The sequence below is a fragment of the Aspergillus novofumigatus genome (genome assembly GCF_002847465.1).
Source record: "Aspergillus novofumigatus IBT 16806 chromosome Unknown P174scaffold_5, whole genome shotgun sequence".
Classification (NCBI taxonomy): Eukaryota; Fungi; Ascomycota; class Eurotiomycetes; order Eurotiales; family Aspergillaceae; genus Aspergillus; species Aspergillus novofumigatus.
Genome location: NW_020194278.1, coordinates 235,182 through 255,161, shown reverse-complemented (window position 1 = coordinate 255,161; position 19,980 = coordinate 235,182). Strand labels below are relative to the sequence as shown.

The window sequence follows — 19,980 nt, the reverse complement described above, 5'->3', positions numbered from 1 at the left end:
CAGATATTGGGGACCTTTCCAGAAATGGCGCCGTATTGAGTATATGCACATTCTGCATCAGGGGACGGTCCCCATGGTGCAACTGGAGATTGTCAGGTTGACGATGGCAGAAGGCTCATATGGACTAGTGGGGGACAATAAGCGCCACACGAGAAAAATAGCAGCCGAGGAAAAGTGCCACGCAACAAATTCATAATCATGCCCGACGACAGACCTTCGACAATCTCTGCGTGTTTGCTCAAAGAGATATAAGACAACTGGGACACTGCGTTCGTTTTATTGCACCATCCAAGCAGAGTATCCTGCAGGTGTGGTAATGCGACCGTGAGGTCCAAAGTGCAATCTACCATGTTCATTCCTTATCGCGGACCATCAAAGACGAAAGACACCAACACGCGGCGAGCAATCAATGCTTTTGTGGCAACAGAGGCGAGCAGCAGAAGTCACAAGCGAAGGGCAGAAGAGGTCGAGCACAGGGGGAGGCAGGGGACCCTGCGGTGGCTCCATATTCCAGATCGTCCCGATTCAAAAGAGCCAATAATTGATAAAAGGCACCAGCCGCCAGAAGACGATGGTCAGGCACCCGGGAAGCCGACGACAGAAGCGCTGGTTGTTCCCACGCCTGTCGGGGCTGGGAGGTTCTACCCGTTCGGCGAATTGGCCTCGAGAGGTCCGTTGACTGCGCGCGCTCTCAGCTACTGTGAGTGATTCCTCCGTCCTGTTCGGACTCCAGGGCGGGCACCGGTATTGATATCAGTCAGATTTCGACATCCTTCTCCCTCACGACGCAAAGGCTCTTGGACTGGGAGAAGTGGGTACGAGATCATTCGGCCGCGGACTTCTCTCGTGGGCCTCAAAGCACGATCTAATCCTGCATGGATTGTCAGCATTTACCCTGTGCAGTCTGGAATGTCAGGACATTACCGGCAACACCAGTCGTGCCATCATGTTCCATCGGAATAAAGTCCTGCTCGATCTGCACAGCCGTTTGTCCCGGCAGCAAGTGGACGACGTGTTGATACAGGGGATGGCTCTGCTAATTCCGGTGGACGACTATCTGGGCCATTATGAGTTTGGTCCGGTCCATCTGAATGGGATGCGAGAGGTGGTCAAGCTCCGTGGAGGGTTCGATGCCGTCGGAAGCTCCGACGAGAATGCTTTTGGGAGGAACCTTCGCATGAGTCTGCTTGTAACCCAGAGCATGGTCGAGTTTCACGTCCAGACAACAATCACAAATGGCCAAGCTTCCCTTGCAACTGGGGGCTGCCTTCTCCTCTGCCGGTGCGGGAGGAGACAGCTCTAGATCTACCGCCAGGCTTTCGCGACCTGGCCCGTTATCGCTATCTGTCAGAAGAGGCGGTTGGAATTATCAGGGGCTTTTCACACTGGCTTACTAGAAGCAAGGAAAGCGAGCCCACAGTCCGACAAACGTGGCGTTGCTCCATGTCCCGAAATCTAAATAACCTTGAGAAGTGCATATGTGTCACCCTGGCATGTCTCGCCGATGACCTCAGTGCTATGGGGACTCATCCGGCAGCGTTGATTTTTCGTAAGCCTCAGCGACGTGCCGAAGTATTAGCAGCCGTTGCTGAGGTATGGAATGATCCCCTCCTTACTGAGTGTGTGATATGGATGTGTACTGTTGTTGCGACACCACAAAACAGCCGGATCATCTCCAGAGACAAGCAGCGGCATTTGCTGCGGAGGGCAATCCAGCAAAGGTACTCGGCAAGTGATTGGAACCACGTACGGCGAATAATGCAGCGGTTTTTATATGATCCGTCTCGTGAGAAAGATTGGGAAGAGGCCTGGAATATTGCGCTGGCTGAACATCCTGAGTCCCTGACATGGAGAACGAAGGGGATTCGGCAATCTGGCGCTACATCAACCCAATACTTAGCGTGAACATGTAAAAGGGAGGTGCAAGGAAGGAGATAATGGCACGTTGGGTGATGTGGGATACCTGCTCGTCCTTTTCGTTTGGTGCAAGAATTTTATGCATGAACGATGTCCTGTATTGGATTTACTTGATGAAGGGTTTCAGATTTCACTGTCGCAGTAGCTAAGAGAACAAGATCAAGAGTGAGACGAAGAGAATTCCTGTAAAGTCAAATGACCAAGAGATATCTCATCATTGTTCATGCCCATGCCGGGTTGCTCCCAGAAGTATTCATCACAGAGCAGAAGCGGATCTAGGACGAATTGGTTCGGCGACGGGCGCGAGCCTTCTCCCGGACTTGTGGACGTGCTGTCGAGAGGAAGCTTCAATGTTTCAGAGTCGGACGATGGATTCTGGCTCGACACGGGAGGCGACGGGAGCGGGCGCTTGCGCCTGAGAAAGGTCTCGTCCCATGAACCGTCTGTGCTCTGATACGTGGACGAAAACGATACCGACTGCGTGAGAGAAAGCAAGAGCTGAAGATTCGTTTGCATGGACTGCGCGAGAAACGGATGGGACATTCCAATTCCAGAGTCCACGACAGAAGTGTGCACGCTGAGATAGAGGTCGCGGATTGCGAGGATGGTCTGTTCAAGCTTGGCAACTTCCTGGTCTAGTTCTGTAATTCTGAGATCCTTGCGAAACCGGTAGGCTCGTTGTGCAAGTCGGATCTGTTGTTTTCGTCTCTGGAGGAGAATTAGACATAGACCTAACAGACGCCGTTCACAAGTCCTTACCTCACCCGCTGTTTCTCCAGGACGATCTATCCTAGGTCGACCCCGTTTGGGAGGCTTGGAGGTTTTAATAGGAGGGGAAGGTTCGGGTGTGTTCCGACAGTCGGATTGTTCTTCAAGCGGGGATGCATCCATGATTCACAATTGATCCTCCACGGTATAGTTCAAAGCAGACAGCCACGACTTTTCAAATGCCTATTTGAGGCGATGAGCCCGATGCTTTATAGCATGGTGTCGGGGAGGAGTCAGGCACACAGTCTAAATTCTGTCGAGCCATGAATCCTTGTCTGTCTATTATGCACTGTCTCAGAATTCGCCTCCAACCTCACGGTTCATCTCACGCCGACATGACCATGGGGGACCGCATAAGTAGTTTATTGCTTCCGCCGTAAAGAAGCGGGACCCGCTAGCTGGGGCGGAATTCTGGACGGCAACAGAGAATGGTCCAATGATTTTGAGATAACGGCATGATTATGTTACGAGCCCCACTGGAGAACATACTAGTCTGCTAGCTTGTCATCAAGAAGATAGCTAGGGATTCAGCCGCCGTAATAAATGGCATCTTATGAGATTATCTGATAAGCAATGCTTCATTATCGCTATCCCCGATCTGGAAGTCGCGCAACCTTATCAGGATTAGAGTGAGTGGGCCAGTGGGGAAATGCCCACGTTAGGGCCTGTTCATTGGCCAGATAGAAAATCCCTAGGGCCTTCCCAAATTGGCAGTCGCATGTCCATTTTAGGCAGCGGCCATGTCGCATCCGTCTACCGCAATCAGTATCATCCTGGTCATCTGCAGCAGGAGGAATCATCGAGTCAGTCCATGCATGAATAGTTATTCCTAGTCGACATGGGGCGGACTGGAAGACCCTCGCTGACTATGCACGGATTGTCATACCCCGTTCCGTGCCCCTCCAATCCTTCAGGTTTTAATCAAGGTCTCCGTCTTTACGTCGATCTGTGGACTAGCATTTGTGAAGATAGTGGGTTCCAGTCTCTGATGCACTAAATTAGCTCCAATACAGTTTATCTGTTAGGACTTTCGCACGGCTGAGGCTAGTGATACATTCGTAGGTAGTGCCGCTCTTGATAGGAAGGTTTGATTGGGTCAATGTCTGAGGATCAGAAACAAACAATACTAGATGCCTATAACCACTAGACCCTTGCCACCTGATGGATACCACTGGCGCAGAGATATCATTGCTGATGGGAGTATATTAGTGATCAAGCCGAATTCTCAGCTAAAGCGACTAGGATACCCCAATTATTCAAGCTAGGGTATACTGATTACTGAACAAATGCCAAGCTGATCACCAAAGGGACAATATAAAACCAGATGGAAAATGACTGATGGAATTCCAAACACAATCTGTATTCCCCAAAACTATAGGGCCCCCACCATATCATGGCTACAGACGCATACAAAAATATAATCCTGGTCGGAGTAAGTCAACGCATGTCTACTAGAGGTACCCAGCTAATCCAACGCGCAGGGTGGTGGCTCCCTCGGAAGTGTCCTTCTGAAGTCTCTTCTGTCCGAACCCAGGTTCAACGTCACAGTTCTCACTAGAGAATCATCCAAGGCACGCGGCAGTATTCCTTCCACCGCGTCTATAATTACCATCGCCGACTCCTACCCTCTTGAGGACCTCGTCAAGGCCTTCACGGGCCAAGATGCAGTCGTGAACGCAATCACCAGTTTCTCCGTCGCCGAGCAGCACAAGTTCATCGACGCCGCGATCGCCGCGGGTGTCAAGCGTTATGTGCCATCCGAGTATGGGCTCGACAACAATAACCCCGAGGCGCAGAAACTATCCCCTGTATTCAAAGACAAGGGAATGGTGCAGCAGTATTTGCGTAGTAAGGAGTCGAGTGGATTAACCTGGACGGCTATCGCGTGCGGCATGTGGATAGGATGGTATTGGCTCTTCATCTACACATAAATAAGTGAGGCTGATGACTGACTGTGGAAAGGTCCCTGCGCAATAACTTCCTCGGATTAAACTATCCCAATAGGAGCATCACCTTCACCGACGACGGCGAGGGTTACTTTTCGACTACCACGCTGGATAACACGGCTCTTGCGCTGAATCGCGTCCTCCTCAATCCTCGCATGACGGCTAACCAAATTGTCTTCACGAGTGACTTTGCCACTACGCAGAAGGAGCTTGTTGCGACTATTGAGCGAGTTACTGGCGAGAAGTGGGAGCGCAAGTCGATCAGCACCGAGGAGGCTATTCCTGCTTTGAAGGAGGCGTGGGGAGATGGTGAAGCGTCTGCAGGATATGGCCTAATCAATATCGGATTTACCAAGGGGCCCTACAGTGGCCACTTTGAGCCCGTCAGGCATATCAGAAACAAGGAGCTAGGGCTGCCGGAGAGGAATCTTGAGCAGGTGGTGAAGCAGGCTTTGGCGGAGGTTGGACATCCTGGTTTCTCGTAGTACTATAGCTGAATATATACGGGTGACGTATGGCTATGGGTGTGATTCTTATGCGGATATGACGTTGTATTCATAGAAGAGCAACGATATTCATTTGGAAACTGAAATTAGACAAAACTCGAAACAAGGCAATCAAGAGATGTAACAGAATATCAGTAAAGCAGGAACAACAATCAAGCAATCTAACAGTCATTGATTCGAGTCCTCTCCGTCTCACGATGGATTCATCTAAGTAGAGTTGGGGTTGGGAAGGGCGTGGTAGCTGACATCGTTGTCGCCAATCTGCCAGGTTCCGCCCTTGGTATCCTTGTTCTTGCTGCCGTAGCATTTGGAGCTGGAATCGGCCATCTTCATGAGGTATGTCTCGCAGTCGGCCTGGTTGGGAGTGTGATCTCCGTCCTTCATCTTGTTGTGGATTTCAACTATATCCCAGTCAGCCAGTATCACTGTAACTCGGATCAACGGCACTCACAGTCCACAGCAGCGGGAACATCCCCCTTGAGGTAGTATCCGTTCTTGACAATCGCTGCATGCTTCTGTCCCGCTCCAATGACAGTTGGCAGCCCGTCCTGGCTATGGGTGACATGGTAGCAATACTGCTCGACGGCCGACCGGTAGCCGGAGTGGCTCTTGCTCTTGTCATCCTCGATGGGCATCCAGTTCTTACCGCAGCTGGAAATGTAGTTGCTCTTTCCACGCTTTTCGAGGTCATCGAATCCGTCGTTGGTGACGCCGAGGTCGATGATGTCGCGCTTTTCGAGGTCTCCGGCGCCCAGAGGAGTCACGCCGAGGTCGACGATATCTCGCACAACGATAGGAGAGCGCTCCTCGAAGGATCTGGGAGCAGCAGTCGCGGCGGTGGCCAGGAGGCCAAGGGAGATGGCAATCTTGGAGAAATGCATTGTATTGATGAGTATCTTAGAAGCGATCAAAGATGATTGTTTGAGTTGCTGTTCTGGATTTGTGATGTTGCTGTTGTTGATGATTATGCCAGAGGACCGGGAAATGCCATGGGCTTTATATCTTTCACTTTCATTGACTTCCACTGAAGGAAATGCTTGAGATGATGCCTTGAAGTGTCTCCACGGTGCACAGCCATTTCCCAACCAACTCAGTCCCTTCGTCTCCACGTCTTCATTGCGACGCCATCCATGTCCTCAATCGATACCGCAAGGCAAGCAAAATTCCCTCGACTGATGGCGAAGTCGATCTTCAGACTCTGGTTGTTGGTGTTGGGGGCTACAGCGAGGCATACTCACATCTCCTACAGATGATCTATTGCTGGAGATCAACCAACATTAGGTCAACTCACAGCGGAATAAAGATAGCAAGGCTGTCTGAGAAGAGGCTCATAAATAGGGCTATCGCATGAACGCATGGACCAACAAGGAATCCTTTGTTGGGGGCGGCGAGTTTCATATCTACTGCATGGTATTGACCCTGCGGGATGTTATAGAATGTTCAAATGCAAGTATTCTGTATGACACCCGGTAGCATCGCCTCTCCCGAAGATCTCAAGCAGATGCCGCGTTAATGTGAAACAACCATAGGGATGAGACGCGGCTCATCGCTGCCCCATCCAACAGCCAAGCCCTAAGCCTCCCCAGCCTTTTGGCCAGGGCCGCTGGAGAAGACTCCAACATGTTGGTCTTGGCAGGGATATAGACCCTGTCCACCTATGGAACAGCCTTGTTTTTTGCCTTTTATGTGGCCCCTTAACGCTAGGGCTTTTGTGGGGTAAAGTTGGTTTACATTGCAGTCAATAACCAACCGGTGGCATTGCTGCAACCCATGAATCAGCTGCTGTTGGGAGTAAAAACAGCGCCTTGCAAAGACCTCTTTTCCTTCCATGCAACATGGCATTGGGGGCGGGAATAATGTAGATGTATAGAGTCGTAGAAGACTCATAGTCTGGAGCTTTATAAAAAGGGATAGAATTCAGTTGTAATTGAGAATCCACGACGAGTCGAACAACATTAAGCCCTTACTCCTATCATTTTCACAAACCACATCTAAATCAGACCTCAGTATCAAACCTTACAATGAAAGCCTTCAGTTCCATCCTTATCCTCCTATTTGCCATCTTCAGCCTCTGCGTCGCAGAACAGCACCCAGACAGGTTCCCCAATCAAGAACAGGTCGACAAAGACAACTACGAGGCCGTGACCCTAGCTGCAGCCGAGAAGGGCGTCCAGCTCGAGCACGGCAAACGCTACGCCTTTCGCGAGAAATGGGCCCCCGTCTACGGCGAATACAGATGTCTGCCCGACTACTCGCACGTCCGGCTCATCGTCGGCCAGTTCTTCAACCTTAACACGCGCTCTGGACGGCAGGCTTTCTCCGGCAAAGCCTTCGAGATGATCAGCGACGAGGCAGAGACGAAGCTCGGGCAGACCCCCGTCGGTGGAAAGGTAGAGTCTCAGGTGACCGAGAATTGGTGGGCGAACCACTATTTCAACTACAAGAAGAAAGAATGGGTGCGCGTTAGCAAGGACAATAAGTACGAGTATCTCGGGGAAACCACGGCGACGGATGCGTATATCGAGAACCAAGGTATGTCTACTGGACTGTTTCCTGACGTGGCTTTCTGTAGGTACCTGACTTTTGCAGGTCTGAAGTACGCTCGCGATCACCCTAGTTACAATATCGTCTGGAACAACTGCATGGTTTACACCACCGAGGTGTGGGACGATATCCACTGAGTGTTCAGTATTCGTACATTGCGATGATATTGATGTATTGTTGGATTCCTGGGTATTTAGAATTGAGTGCATGTGGAATGTGATGTCTTTGCTGTCTGTTTTGTTACTGAATCTTCATATCCGTACCAATCAAGATTTTGACTTGCTGCTCGCTCTGCTGGATGAATACTTCTCACCTCTACCTACCCTCTCTATACTTAACAGTTGGTGCAAAGTGTTGAAATGTTTTTGCTTGGATTCTCATGACCCAGGCAGAAACACGCTAAGCCACTTTTTGGAAGTTATGAGGAGTCCCCGTCGAGCATGCAAGGACGCAGAACTCGTAAACCATCTTTTTATGAGCTGAACGTAAACGTTCCACTGTCGCTGTCAAGTCGATTCCCCGTGACAGTGATGGACAACACTCGTTCGGGAATCACTTGGTTCGATGAGGATAAGTGGATCGCCTGTCTTATGTCTACGGATCCTCAGCCGTCAACATGGATTATCGATCGAAAGCTTGCAGAGAATGAAGACCTGGCCACCGAAGCTGACGTCAAGAAGTGCATGATGCCCTCCGAGGCCGGTAGCATCTTTGTGTGTTCAAACATCGATGCCCCAAGTCAAGAAGCCGTTGTTAAGGCTCGGATGCAGTATGTTCCTTGTCTCATTGTAATACTCTTATCTTCTGAGTTCATTTAGGATACCGTACTTCAATACGACCTTCAAGTCTCGCCAAGTCAGGGCGCAACATGCAGATCCGGACATGAGGGCACCTTCACGACGAGAGCTCAGTGCCTTCGATTACCTCACCTAAGCTGGTTGTTCATCAACGGCGAAATTGTTCGCATTGAATCCGAAACCCAAGGCGATGAGGACTAGGCACCAGGCGGATATATCGACTACAGCCTGATGGAGAAAATCGCCGGAGAAACCCCTGGGTATTGGTCCGGCCGCATGAGCAGAGCAGGACGTGATCAACTTCGGGAATCGTTCAAGAAACCATGGATGTAAGTTTCGACTTTGATTGATGAGATTATGGCAACGCCCTTGAGGAGGAGAGAAACACGGGATACATAGCTGACAGCATGGAAGAGAATACGTCTCCTATGGCATCGTCCACGAAGGCTGTGGTATCCGAAATCTTGTTTGGAATCATGAAAACCAGTAATGGTAAGTAAACCCTTCATTTCCCTTTTGCTACGATATAGATGTCGCCCAGTTCACACAGTAACAGCTACATCGTAGATTGGGACGATTGGAGGAAAGCACCGACAAGGATGTATTGCAAGATACCCAGTACAATTCATGGAACCTGGCGTGGGTTAGGAGTCATGATTACGATGGATATGTCAACATGGACACTATGATGGGTCCATATATTTAGACTGTTTAACCCAATCCGCAAATCCATATCTGACCCGGGTTGATTGGTTCTCATTTTGGCGGTTCAGTTCGGCACCTATGGAAAGAACAAAAGTTCAAGAACTGCTAACCTCAATACAGTATACTATCTGGAGACTTGATATACCTCTCTTAGAGAGAGGAAGAGAGAAAGAGCAAGCTTGGTAGCTGACTGGCATAATGACTGATCTGCGCAACCGCCTACAAGACAAATACCCGGCGCCAAAGCCAACAACGTCACCATTTTGGCCAAAAATAACTCTCCAACCAACCAACTAACAAAAAGTCCAACGGAATTGACACAGCCGCCTCGACATGCATCGCCAAGAACACCGTCAAAACAGAACGAGCCTCTAAAGAGTGGCCTTCCGCCACAGATTAATTAGCGTGAAACCTAGCCCGTCTCTCATGAACCGCCAATAGGCCGCCCGCTGCTCGACAGAGGTGATCGTCCATCCAAGGATCCAACATGCCCCGAGCGCGAGTCCGGCAAGAAGGCGCTTGAGGGGGCTATCGCCGCATACGGTGAGAGAAAGAATAAGACCGGCCAGGGTATAGCGCAATACGTTCAGATTCGTTATCGGAAGAGGGGGGTGATAGAAGGCTCGGCGATACACCATGCGAAGAACAATGTGCTTGTATTCACCGCGAAAGCGAACATTTTATCGACTTCATCGGCGACGGGATTCGAGAATGGAAACAGATAGGATAGACGGAGGGATTTGATTTGACGGAGTGCAGTGAGCGCCAGGCCGATTGCTAGAGCCCGTCGAAGATAGAGTGGTGTCGAGGATTCTTGGTCCATGGTAAAGCCCAAATGCTTTGTCAATTGGAAGCGAGGTATGAAAGCTAGCTTGAACCCTCTGAGACCGAGGAAGGAAAAATGATAAAAGAAGTAATGGAGCAAAAGCGCTAAGATGGGGTGGCGGGGCTTAATATATAGCTTAGCAAGGTCAGATGTTAATTTCTTACAAGGCAACAGTGGTGATCATGACACAAGTACAGCCACAATAATAAATAACCAAGAAAATATAACCTATCAAATGCAACCGCAACATGAAACCAACCAAGATCCCTCACCAGATCACCTGAACTGCCTTCCCTTCAAACTTGCGGCGCAGGCCTGGCATTGAACAAGAGACACTGCACATTGTAAACAAGGTTGCAAGCGTAAGCTGCCGCAACGCCAAAACTGACGAGCACCAGACCCTGGCGCTGCTCGTCCGTCCAGTCATTACTTGTCCATCCTGCCCCTATCTCAGTGATGCCCCTTTGCAGCACCGCCCCCGCGACCCAGCAACAGGTTTGGCCCTGGTCAATCCGACGACCCAAAGCCCCTGCGACATTATGCTCGAACATATCGTACACGATCGTCTCACTGAAGTCCGGATGATTCAGCGAGTGCAGGTCCTCGGTACTCCGGATCAGATGGTACGGAGCATCACCGACCAGCAGCGCTCGTTTGTCGAGTAGATCTGGATTTTCTCGTATCGCATCCAGCTGAGATCGATAATAGGCTTCCTCATCCAGCGAGTCGCGCTTAGTCAGGCCCACGCGGTGGAAGTAGTCATTCAGACAGACGTTGGATTTGCTGCTGCAGGAAGACGTGCAGCAGTGATCCTGAAAGACAAACTCGGTGCACTGTTCGCGACAGGCATGGTACTCGCTGCTGCTGGGATTGAAGGCCTCTTTGCATTTGTTGAAGCAGCCGAGACGGATATTGTCCTCGTTCTGATTGAGGCATTTGCTGCAACCTGTTGCACTGACGATAGAGACAAAGATGGCCACGTAGATGAACGAGAACAGGTGGAGACGCATCCTGTATAGCAGTTATGTTGTAGAACCTTGTGAATCAGAGAATGAGATGATGGATAATGCTCAGTGCCGGAGGAGAAGAGAGAGGTTTAAATTGATATCATATGATCGGTTGGTGTCTCAACACATCCAACTTTGCGAGAACATGGCCTCCACACTTGAAACATCACAGCCGCATCGCCCCGTCATCGCAGATTGCAACATGTTGGTTGTCTTTTGGTGATCGTTTTCCACGGACAGATTGACCAGGTTGGAGATGTTGGATGCCTCAGTGGTATTGAGAGCCAACGACGCCTCAGTTGGTTGATGGGGCCAGAATTGCTCCGCAGCAGGGATCTTCTGACGTTGGTTTTTCCCCCCAAGAGCGAAGAAAATAGCTCAGAGAGTGGACGCAGATGTCAAGACAAGGCAGACTCGACCAACTTCACTTCGTCATTGTCCGGTCACCTGATCTGCTGGTTTCATCCTTGCTAAATGCCATCAATCATCATTCCCCTCTCTTCTCTCGATACCCCAGATTTCTCCATTGACTTCCATCTCGTTTTCATCAAAAATTCCAAATTAGAAAACTTAGAACTCTTTTCAGATTTCTGTCGAACCTGAGCCATGGGTCAGACTGCAACCAAAGAATCTCCTGAGGAGTTTCTCCCGCCAGTGCAAACCCGGGGTTGGGCGGACTCTATCCATCTCTTTGTGGCGGCGAATACTGACCGTCTCCAGAGGAACTTTACGAGAGACTTAAATGGTGTCTTTGGAAAGATTGTCTGGGTGATGCTAAGCATGAATGGTTTCAAACCATTTTCCAGATCTTCTGTACCGAGTCAGAATCGGAGAAATGTACGTCTGAGTGCACTGTTGATCCACTTCATGGGAGTAACATTCTATAGTCTGGACGGTGTCAGACCTGCAGGAATTCATGATCAGCACCTTTCCTCCAGAGTTGGCAGCGTGTATCCGTGAAGCTGCCCCAATTCTACATCGCTGCCTCCTGCGACTTGGATCGTTTCCGTACCACAACGATCCACACGGTATTATGTCGCAGGACGTCCTGCGCACAGGACTGATTATGCTGCTAAGATTGAATGGAGGCAAGCTTCTTGAACAAGATGACGGCAAAGCGTCACTCATCTACCCTGATCGTCTCAATGCCGCACAACGCACCTTACTGTTTCAGAGCATGGCAGACATGCAGGCCACTACTCCAGATCATCGCAAGGTGGAGGATGACTTTCATCTTCAGAAAGCGCTCGATCTGATCACGTATGGTAATTTCAGGCGCAATCCATGGTTTCCGACCGCTGTGACCAAAGGGCCTGAGTATCCTCCGGCTGAACATTTTCCGTCGTCCAACTCAACGTTGACGAATGGATTGATCCCGTTGAAGGATTTTAGACCTTTGCTCCGCCTGATGCTTCTGACGCAGTTGCATGTGGCCGGTATTGAACCAGATGAATTCACCTCATGTCTGTCACAGGTTGAAACTGTGACAGACCGCCTGTTGGCCGCATTTGACGACCGAAGTGCAGCGGATGCTACTGGTGTGTCGTTCGCTACTTTTGACCAAGTACTTGACAGGTCACTTGTGCGTATCAAACTGCTCTGTTTGACAAAAAGATTATATGCTAACACGCATCAGCAAAACCTCTTCTTGGGACTGCCCCGAGTCTTGGGGCCTTTACACTCGATCAAACCCTTGCCGTCTGCGAAACCCCCATCATCTGTTGGAGACGCACAGATTCTGCTTAGGGAACTGTTTGCTCCTTCAATCAAGACACAGCCTCCTCCAGAGGGGTTGATCACTAATCTCCCACTCCTAAGTCAGCTATCAATGGCCTTGCCCCAGGACTTTCCCATCGAAGCACAAAAGAGACTGTATTCTTCTCGGGATATAGATATTCGGCAGGTAGCCACTTGCATGTCCCTGATCAGCACAGCAAAAATTATGCTTGTGTCAGGCAAGAGTGCATCGGAATCTGTCATCTTTGGCGCATACTTTCCGAAAGGCTCCTCACTCAGCGGCGTTGCCAAGTCAAATCTCATTTTCCAGCTTGCGCCAGTTCCCAGAGTGTTCTATAACTCTGAGGAGACGTCGCAGATCAACCCAGATCTCTCTACAACAGACAGTAGATTGGAAGTCTCGGTCAAGGATGATGTCCTGGGCGTCATTACTCTGGCATTGCAGTCGGACTCGACTGGCCTCTTCACAGCATATGAAAAAGGCGACATCAGTCTGGCATTCGACGTTGACGCAGTGGAAGTTTTTGGTTATGTGGGGGAGTTTGTCCGTGTTGATACTTTTAAATAGTTAGTCTTCCCCTCTTATGTCATGTGCTTTCGCGCCAGGCCACCGCAGGCATCCTTGACAGATGGAATATAAGTACCTGTGAAAGTAACATTGCACACATCTATACCAGTAAAGCACGGCACCTATAACCCCTGCAATAGTTACTTTCGTGATATATATCATATAGTCAATCACCTTATGCTTCCAGGCTCGAGCTGTCGTGCCATTCGGAAGTAGACTGTATGGGAGTGTGTCTTTGGGTCAGACATCATGGTAGATATTGGCATGCTCTTTTCATGAATTCACCCAGGTGAATAGAACAAATCCTTTATAACTAAGCCTTGATCAGAGATGCTTGGTAATAGAGCAGCTGAGTCCCAAGCAGCGCATTCCAGTATAGTCTCGCACGCAAAAACCTGCTTGCTCCCTCCTGGGCGACCCCGTTGTTACGAGCTAGCCCTAGGTGTCTCTTTGCCCTTAGGAGGAACATAGCTTCCGCCGTGGCCACCACGCTCGAAGGGCAAAGTCCTGGTTTGTCGAGAGACGGTAGAATTCATAGACAACTCGGTCGAAGCGCTGGTGTTTCCAACAGAATTGACTGGCGTCGAGGTTGATATTTCCCTCCTGGCGGGACGTATCCGCCTCCGTGGCGTTTGGGCTGAGGATCCTTGCGATGTTACTCTGATAGAGAGTTGAGTGGGAGTATGTAGGAGATGGGTATACCTGCCCAGATTCTACCATAGTGAACTGAAAGAGTTCAAAATCGGTGTAGGTAGTAACTGGCGAGGATGGAGTTCAGAATAGTAAAGCAGAGAGCGGAGCAGGGAGCCTGCGGTTAGAAACAGCAAGAGACAGATCATATTGCTTTTTTGAGACTCAGACATCATTGGACAGATAGGTCGGGCACAATTAACGCTGATTCGCTCGCTGATCTACGGTCATTGGTCGAAATACTGTAATGCTTTTGCTCCTTGGCAACGCAAGGCAACTGGCGGTGCCAGGAATGCAGCGTGGCTGAGTCCCAGGCAGTAAGCAGGTGTGTAGAACAAGGCTCGTTTCTGTTCCCAGAACTGTTGCTCGACGTAAACTGCGATTATTCGGGGTAGGACCCGATCTTGATGAGTGGGGATCCCCGAGGGCGCTTATGGGGTTGTCTTGCCTATGCTGTCTCTCATCATGTATGCCAGATTGTTACACATCCAAGGCAAGGGACATGGAACATGGCGTTGTGGCCCCTTCAGCGTCGCACACCAAGGTCCATGACCCGCATGGATAAAGTGACCAATATTCCTGACTGTCGATCAGTTAGCATGAACTTGGTGCTAGCCATAGATACATAATCTAGCAGTGACAGCCTTGCCGCTTCATTCCCCAAAGCCGTCGAAAAACACTGCATATGGCCGGGCAATAGTTGCGTTCCACCAAGCTCTCTTCGCCCTAAAACAGATCTTTATGTATATTGGGCTGCTGGGACTATCTGCCCTTTTCTCTTTCCCTTATAGAGAACTTTTTCATAAGAGAGCTTGAGAAGCCAACTTCACCCGTAACAGAGTGCACGCTTCATCACCTCGGCCTTACCATATTCACCGCACAACATGCCTTCAGCGAGTCTTCAACTGAGATATGCGTCACCGGAAAGAAGAATCGCGGACATTGTCGCTATTACTTTTGATATGGTGACTGAAATTGCATTGCTTGCATTTCTCAGCAGTTCATGTCTGATCAGAAGACCGAGACATCATCCGAACGCGATTCCATTCAAATCCCTTTTCATCTGCCTTTTAAGTCATATAATGTGAGTATCTCCATGATCATGACATTCGCATACCGACCAAGAACCTTCTTCATTAATGATTCAGCACAGATCTATATCGCTTCTTCTGTCTGATTCATTACGCGTTCTGTTCCCCGAGAGAAAACTGCCGGGAAACCGTCGCGCCATGGCAATAGTTGGAAATATTTGCTGGTATCTCCACGTTATTCTTATTGCGAATGTACTATATCGGCTTATACGCGCTTACAATGCCGCCAGTTCACCGCGCCGCAATAGGGCCACCAAGTCTGTCCTTGCGTTGAACGTGCAAGGGGCATTTTGGTCATCTTATTCATTGTTTCTGTTCTGTTGCTCGTTATCCCCGAGGTGAAAAGAGACAGCAGCCTCCTTAACTTCTATATCGCAGGATCTGTTCTCTTTTCGACCGTCTCCCTGGAGATCATGTTCGAGATGGTCATGGTGGTCTGGAAACAAAAAGATCTAAGACTCTCTTGCAAGGTAGGTCGTCGCATGTTTTTGCTATTAGACCGTTCGAATGCTGATTGGCAATAGAATGGAGCTATCTCCCTCATGGCTGGGGGCGTCTTCTTCATTGTCGTCAACCTATTTCGGCTCATGGCAAATTTTAAATGGGCCTCCCGCTTTGTAAGAATTGAGTTTCAACATATAACCGATGCTACATGTGCAATCGGGCTATACACAGGGATCATCCACTGTTGTATGCAGTGGCATAAATTGGGACCCCACTGCCTAAGCAAACCGTCGTCTACAGAAGATGAGAGGACGCACATGCTTGGGGCTTTTAACGAGGGCCTACACTGAGCATCAGCTGTCCAGCTTCTTTATTAACAGCGGAAGTTCAAATTTATAGACGATGAGTGCTCTAGATGACGACTTTATGAAAGGACATGAGCGAGAACAGTGATATCATGGTCTTGGTCTAGTGAATCCCTCTCTTGATTGGGGCGCTTACTCTTGTCCCAAATGCTTCTTTGAGTTTATTCTTCTCGAAATCTTCCAAGTTACGAACGATTCGTTCTTTGAGACAAGACCGCATGGTTCAGCTGCCGACGTCCTCTTCTTCCTACTTCAAAGATAACCTGGCAAAATGAGCATGGAAACAACTTTTCCCACCAGAAAGCAATATCAATACCAGAACACTACGGAGGCAATATATACCTTTGTAACTGGATTCTCTATGCCTCGCACAACTTCCTGCCTTCTTTGTGCCACAAACCCCGCTATAGCACCCCCGTCTTGCTCCCTGAACCACCCCACCATCACACTCTCTGACATGAATACATACTCACCAAGATCCTAAGTGGCTGCCAGGTATGGGGATATTGGCAGCAGCACCCCAATACACCAAGGGCGATAACACGGCAGACTTTGGCGACTTTGCGAGCAATGAAGACGAGAAACTTGATCTCGAAGACGTTGTTGAGCCCTGGCATAAGTACGACGTAAAGGAAACTTCACGTGTCTTCTATCTTATTTGTACATGAACTGATGAGAAATGCAAGCAATGCAATATCAGTTCAATGAAAGAAACCTGATAGAACACTAAGATCGGCTCGGGGGGCTTCTTCACAGTCTGGATGGCCCGTGACCTCCACGACAAGAAGGATGTAGCCCTCAAAGTGATGTCTTCGGGAGAATGGGGAGAAACCGAAATCCGTATGCAGGACAAAATCATCCAGAACATCCAGGATACCTGTCTCCTTGTGATGTATTCGGCGACGTTTCCACTTCCTGGAAACAATTTTTATCATAGAGTTCTAGTGTTTCCCTTGCCTTTACCCTGTTATCCTGACAAATATGCCCATGGCGCGGCGCGAATGTCTGCTGCTCGGCAACCGCTAGAAGCTTTGGAAAGTTTACACAAAGCCGGTATTGTACACCGTGGTGAGTGAAGTCTGTCTTCAACTAGACCCGCATCTAATGAATATTCGCCAGATTTGAACGAGAGGAACTGTATGTTTGGGATGGTTCCTCTCCATAATCTCGACAGAAGTGCCAAATACGATGCGCCTGGCCGGCCACTAAAGCGAATCATACCCTATGTGGAGCTCTGGAAGCAGGGAGAGCTTGTTCGGCCCATTGAGGACCCTGACAATCTACGCACAGAGAAGTTCTATTTCAGTGACTTCGGTCTGGCGATGCATCTCGGCGACCTTGTGACTCCACGTGGCTATCTGCCTATGCAATTCTGCTCCCCTGATCGACTTCATAAGGAAGATTCAAGTTTTGCCTGCGACATGTGGAGCTACATGATCATTTTCGCTGAGCTTTATCTTGGCTATACGCCCTCTCCTACTCACCTTAAAGGTGGATTAATATCTGGTATTGTCAGATGTTTGGGTCCACTGCCTGAAAGTTGGAAGGGCTTATACACTCACCCGGGAGGCTTTGATTCCTGGTATGATCAGGGGATAACGCCCGATCCAAAGCATGACCTTGCATCGACAATTGCATACTGGCGTCCCGACGCCGATCCAATTGAGCGAGAACTTGTGCCCTCCATTATGAATAGAGTATTTACTTATTCCCAAGACGAATGTCTGACCGCAACACAACTTCTGCAGGACCCTTCTTCAGAGCCATTATGGACAAATATGGTTGTTGATGTTATATTCTTGACTTCCTTCATATAGATCAAGGTTGCGAACACCAATTGATTATCTTGCCTAGGCGTCATAGGCAAACGTGGCTTAGAGTCTCTTCGTATGGAGTAACCAACATGAACTAGAAAACCAACATCTTGGCATATAATTGACAGGGTATTGCATCTAGATGATAAAACGGCCCCAAAGATCAACACAACACCAACCCCGCCACAATACACCAGTCCCAGTTCCACCTCGTAGCCTCAACCACATCGTCTACATTCAGCATGCCAACCCCACTATCAACCAGAAACCGCCATAGCCTCATGCGCAGGCTGACTGGCCAAGAGGGGATGCTCCAGAACCGAGAGAGTAACCCTCTTTCCGAGGAAGCGCTGATCATCTTCTGCATGGTCTGTTTCTGATTGTCTGTTGGGCCCCAGGGCCATACAACTCCTAGGGCTTTTTGCAGCGAGACGCTGGCGTAGTAGCTGTTTTCTACTGTATAGGCGGTGTTTTGAGCAAGCTCGTTTAGCGGGGCGTCAAAGAAGACATATCGATCTTCCTCTGCGACTACCAACTCAAACATGGTATTTCCTGTCCCCACGACCGTGACAGGACCACGGACAAGAGATTTGCTCGTCCCGTTCCAGCGGGATAGCCATCCACCTGAGCGTAGAGGACCCAGTTGGTCGAGGAGGATCGGCCAAGTGGCATTTCCGTCCGATTTGATGTCGATCAGGAGAGTAAGGCTTGTTGTGGGATCAACCTCGAATACGCCTACCGAGCTATTGGCAGATAAATTGGCGTTTAGGTTTGACAGAATTAATGTCAACGGGTCGATATAGAGACTCGTCAGTGTACGATCAGGGGATAGAGAGCGCTTCCCGTGACCGACGAGCAGATCGCCGCCCTCGAGCCAAATGTCTGCTTCGACGCCTGTGCAGCCAGCCGCGATGGCCTCGTATAGAGGCACTGAGCGCCAATAATCGTTGTGGGAGTGGCATTGGACCGGTGTGATGCTTTGACTGAAGTCTTTCGGCCAGGGAGCTAGTAAGGAGACAGAGTCCGCCGGGCGTTTCCATGTTTCGACGATCCTCTGTAGTCCGTTCGAAGGGACGGTAGGTGTGAGTCGGTCGATCAATGTGAGGACAAGTGAGAACCACACCCTAGAAGTGTCAGTAGGAAAGGTTTTACTTGACAACAATACTTACAGTACAGCTATACCACCCACTGCAAGGATAATCGCAACTACAACAAGAGCACGATTTCTGCGGGCTTTCTTCTTGCCCACGACTGTAGGGTTGAGTCTTGATTTAAAGCTCGTAACCCACCGGCGAGGAGCTTCCTGGTTTGGCTCATGATAAGTATGTAGAGACTTGTTGGAAAGATCAGAAAGCCGTCGCTCAGTTAGGGTTGTGTCACTGAGCGAATCTGAGCGGCGAGAGGAGAGACGCGAGAATAAAGGTAGGCCAGTCATGATTTGATACTTGCAATGGAGCTCTTGGTGTGTGAACGACTCTTTAACAGTCCCTCTGCTTCGTCAACGAAAATACACGGACATTTGGAGACCATTGCCGAAGCATTATGTAGGTGCCTCAATCACCCATGATTCCCAAGGCTGACACAAACAATAATAGCAATTCGCAATAACATACATATACTGATAACTATTAACCAACATGTTGGCTTTTCGAAAGTTGGGGGATTGCATGGATGCGACTCAGCCTCGATAACCATGCCAAGGGGCCAAAATATCAGGGTCCATCTTGAGCCTGTTGGTGGCGGCGGCTACAGTTGATGAAACCAACAACTTTGAAACACAGGATCGACAAGGCAGACACGATGATTGGCATGGGAATAGCCATACAAGATCTCTCTCCTCGGTTTGGCAGATTTGCCAAGGCATTGCTTGGGTTTGCCCTGAACTCAGACCCAGCACGCAGAATTGTAGAGTTGGAAGTAAGAAAGAACAGAATTATTGCCTTTTTTCGTGCTACGAGTCTGCAGAATATACCTCGTCAATTGTAAACGGCCTATTAACTGCTTTCAGAACATGGTCATGCAGTTGGAAATCATAGCTCCATGAAAAACAACGGCAGCAGGTTGACAAACTTGCTTTTCAACATTGGGCTCTCTGAGATCCTGTCCGCCCTGTCAAGCCTGTTATTTGATTCCAGTTGAAATACCGAGGGTTGATGTCGTTCTCAAAGCATCTTCTATGATAAACTTCTATGATGGATCCAGATGCAGGAAATACGGTTACTTTGACAGAGGATATTTATTCATATCGCGGACAG

General features: G+C 49.3%; 12 protein-coding genes across 12 annotated transcripts; 7 read left to right on the top strand and 5 right to left on the bottom strand.

The window, feature by feature from the left end:
* Nucleotides 1-17: 17 nt before the first annotated feature.
* Nucleotides 18-1,905, top strand: P174DRAFT_512966 (uncharacterized protein; the record flags this gene model as incomplete). The annotated part of the gene is made up of 5 exons (XM_024831934.1): nt 18-700; nt 762-1,209; nt 1,245-1,549; nt 1,574-1,634; nt 1,665-1,905. The coding sequence occupies exons 1-5, from the start codon at nt 349-351 to the stop codon at nt 1,903-1,905; spliced, it is 1,407 nt and encodes a 468-aa protein (XP_024680950.1). The 5' UTR covers nt 18-348.
* Nucleotides 1,906-2,076: 171 nt separating this feature from the next.
* P174DRAFT_431778 (bZIP transcription factor) lies at nt 2,077-2,808 on the bottom strand (the record flags this gene model as incomplete). The annotated part of the gene is made up of 2 exons (XM_024825718.1): nt 2,077-2,625; nt 2,677-2,808. The coding sequence occupies 2 exons, from the start codon at nt 2,806-2,808 to the stop codon at nt 2,077-2,079; spliced, it is 681 nt and encodes a 226-aa protein (XP_024680949.1).
* A 1,270-nt stretch (nt 2,809-4,078) lies between these two features.
* P174DRAFT_373319 (aromatic alcohol reductase) lies at nt 4,079-5,116 on the top strand (the record flags this gene model as incomplete). Its single annotated transcript, XM_024822494.1, has 3 exons — nt 4,079-4,117; nt 4,167-4,591; nt 4,648-5,116. The coding sequence occupies 3 exons, from the start codon at nt 4,079-4,081 to the stop codon at nt 5,114-5,116; spliced, it is 933 nt and encodes a 310-aa protein (XP_024680948.1).
* A 204-nt stretch (nt 5,117-5,320) lies between these two features.
* On the bottom strand, nt 5,321-6,759 carry P174DRAFT_512965 (uncharacterized protein; the record flags this gene model as incomplete). Its single annotated transcript, XM_024831933.1, has 3 exons — nt 5,321-5,538; nt 5,589-6,088; nt 6,662-6,759. 3 exons carry the CDS (start codon nt 6,757-6,759, stop codon nt 5,345-5,347), a joined length of 792 nt encoding a protein of 263 aa, XP_024680947.1. The 3' UTR covers nt 5,321-5,344.
* A 331-nt stretch (nt 6,760-7,090) lies between these two features.
* On the top strand, nt 7,091-8,008 carry P174DRAFT_197595 (uncharacterized protein). Its single transcript, XM_024821306.1, has 2 exons — nt 7,091-7,669; nt 7,727-8,008. The coding sequence occupies exons 1-2, from the start codon at nt 7,159-7,161 to the stop codon at nt 7,816-7,818; spliced, it is 603 nt and encodes a 200-aa protein (XP_024680946.1). The 5' UTR covers nt 7,091-7,158; the 3' UTR covers nt 7,819-8,008.
* Nucleotides 8,009-8,211: 203 nt separating this feature from the next.
* Nucleotides 8,212-8,614, top strand: P174DRAFT_421420 (uncharacterized protein; the record flags this gene model as incomplete). Its single annotated transcript, XM_024824948.1, has 2 exons — nt 8,212-8,450; nt 8,500-8,614. 2 exons carry the CDS (start codon nt 8,212-8,214, stop codon nt 8,612-8,614), a joined length of 354 nt encoding a protein of 117 aa, XP_024680945.1.
* Nucleotides 8,615-9,270: 656 nt separating this feature from the next.
* On the bottom strand, nt 9,271-10,063 carry P174DRAFT_197590 (uncharacterized protein). Its single transcript, XM_024821305.1, has one exon. It carries the CDS (start codon nt 9,819-9,821, stop codon nt 9,555-9,557), a length of 267 nt encoding a protein of 88 aa, XP_024680944.1. The 5' UTR covers nt 9,822-10,063; the 3' UTR covers nt 9,271-9,554.
* Nucleotides 10,064-10,305: 242 nt separating this feature from the next.
* On the bottom strand, nt 10,306-11,019 carry P174DRAFT_431774 (uncharacterized protein; the record flags this gene model as incomplete). Its single annotated transcript, XM_024825717.1, has 1 exon — nt 10,306-11,019. One exon carries the CDS (start codon nt 11,017-11,019, stop codon nt 10,306-10,308), a length of 714 nt encoding a protein of 237 aa, XP_024680943.1.
* Nucleotides 11,020-11,540: 521 nt separating this feature from the next.
* On the top strand, nt 11,541-13,506 carry P174DRAFT_504536 (uncharacterized protein). The gene is made up of 4 exons (XM_024831209.1): nt 11,541-11,683; nt 11,737-11,853; nt 11,904-12,598; nt 12,653-13,506. The coding sequence occupies exons 1-4, from the start codon at nt 11,623-11,625 to the stop codon at nt 13,319-13,321; spliced, it is 1,542 nt and encodes a 513-aa protein (XP_024680942.1). The 5' UTR covers nt 11,541-11,622; the 3' UTR covers nt 13,322-13,506.
* Nucleotides 13,507-14,796: 1,290 nt separating this feature from the next.
* P174DRAFT_197549 (uncharacterized protein) lies at nt 14,797-15,416 on the top strand. Its single transcript, XM_024821304.1, has 3 exons — nt 14,797-15,095; nt 15,160-15,266; nt 15,333-15,416. The coding sequence occupies exons 1-2, from the start codon at nt 14,896-14,898 to the stop codon at nt 15,248-15,250; spliced, it is 291 nt and encodes a 96-aa protein (XP_024680941.1). The 5' UTR covers nt 14,797-14,895; the 3' UTR covers nt 15,251-15,266; nt 15,333-15,416.
* A 521-nt stretch (nt 15,417-15,937) lies between these two features.
* P174DRAFT_487869 (protein kinase) lies at nt 15,938-17,763 on the top strand. Its single transcript, XM_024830791.1, has 3 exons — nt 15,938-16,555; nt 16,634-16,979; nt 17,031-17,763. The coding sequence occupies exons 1-3, from the start codon at nt 16,409-16,411 to the stop codon at nt 17,726-17,728; spliced, it is 1,191 nt and encodes a 396-aa protein (XP_024680940.1). The 5' UTR covers nt 15,938-16,408; the 3' UTR covers nt 17,729-17,763.
* A 125-nt stretch (nt 17,764-17,888) lies between these two features.
* Nucleotides 17,889-19,160, bottom strand: P174DRAFT_487866 (phosphatidylinositol-specific phospholipase C/glycerophosphodiester phosphodiesterase family protein; the record flags this gene model as incomplete). The annotated part of the gene is made up of 2 exons (XM_024830790.1): nt 17,889-18,849; nt 18,895-19,160. The coding sequence occupies 2 exons, from the start codon at nt 19,158-19,160 to the stop codon at nt 17,889-17,891; spliced, it is 1,227 nt and encodes a 408-aa protein (XP_024680939.1).
* Nucleotides 19,161-19,980: the final 820 nt, after the last annotated feature.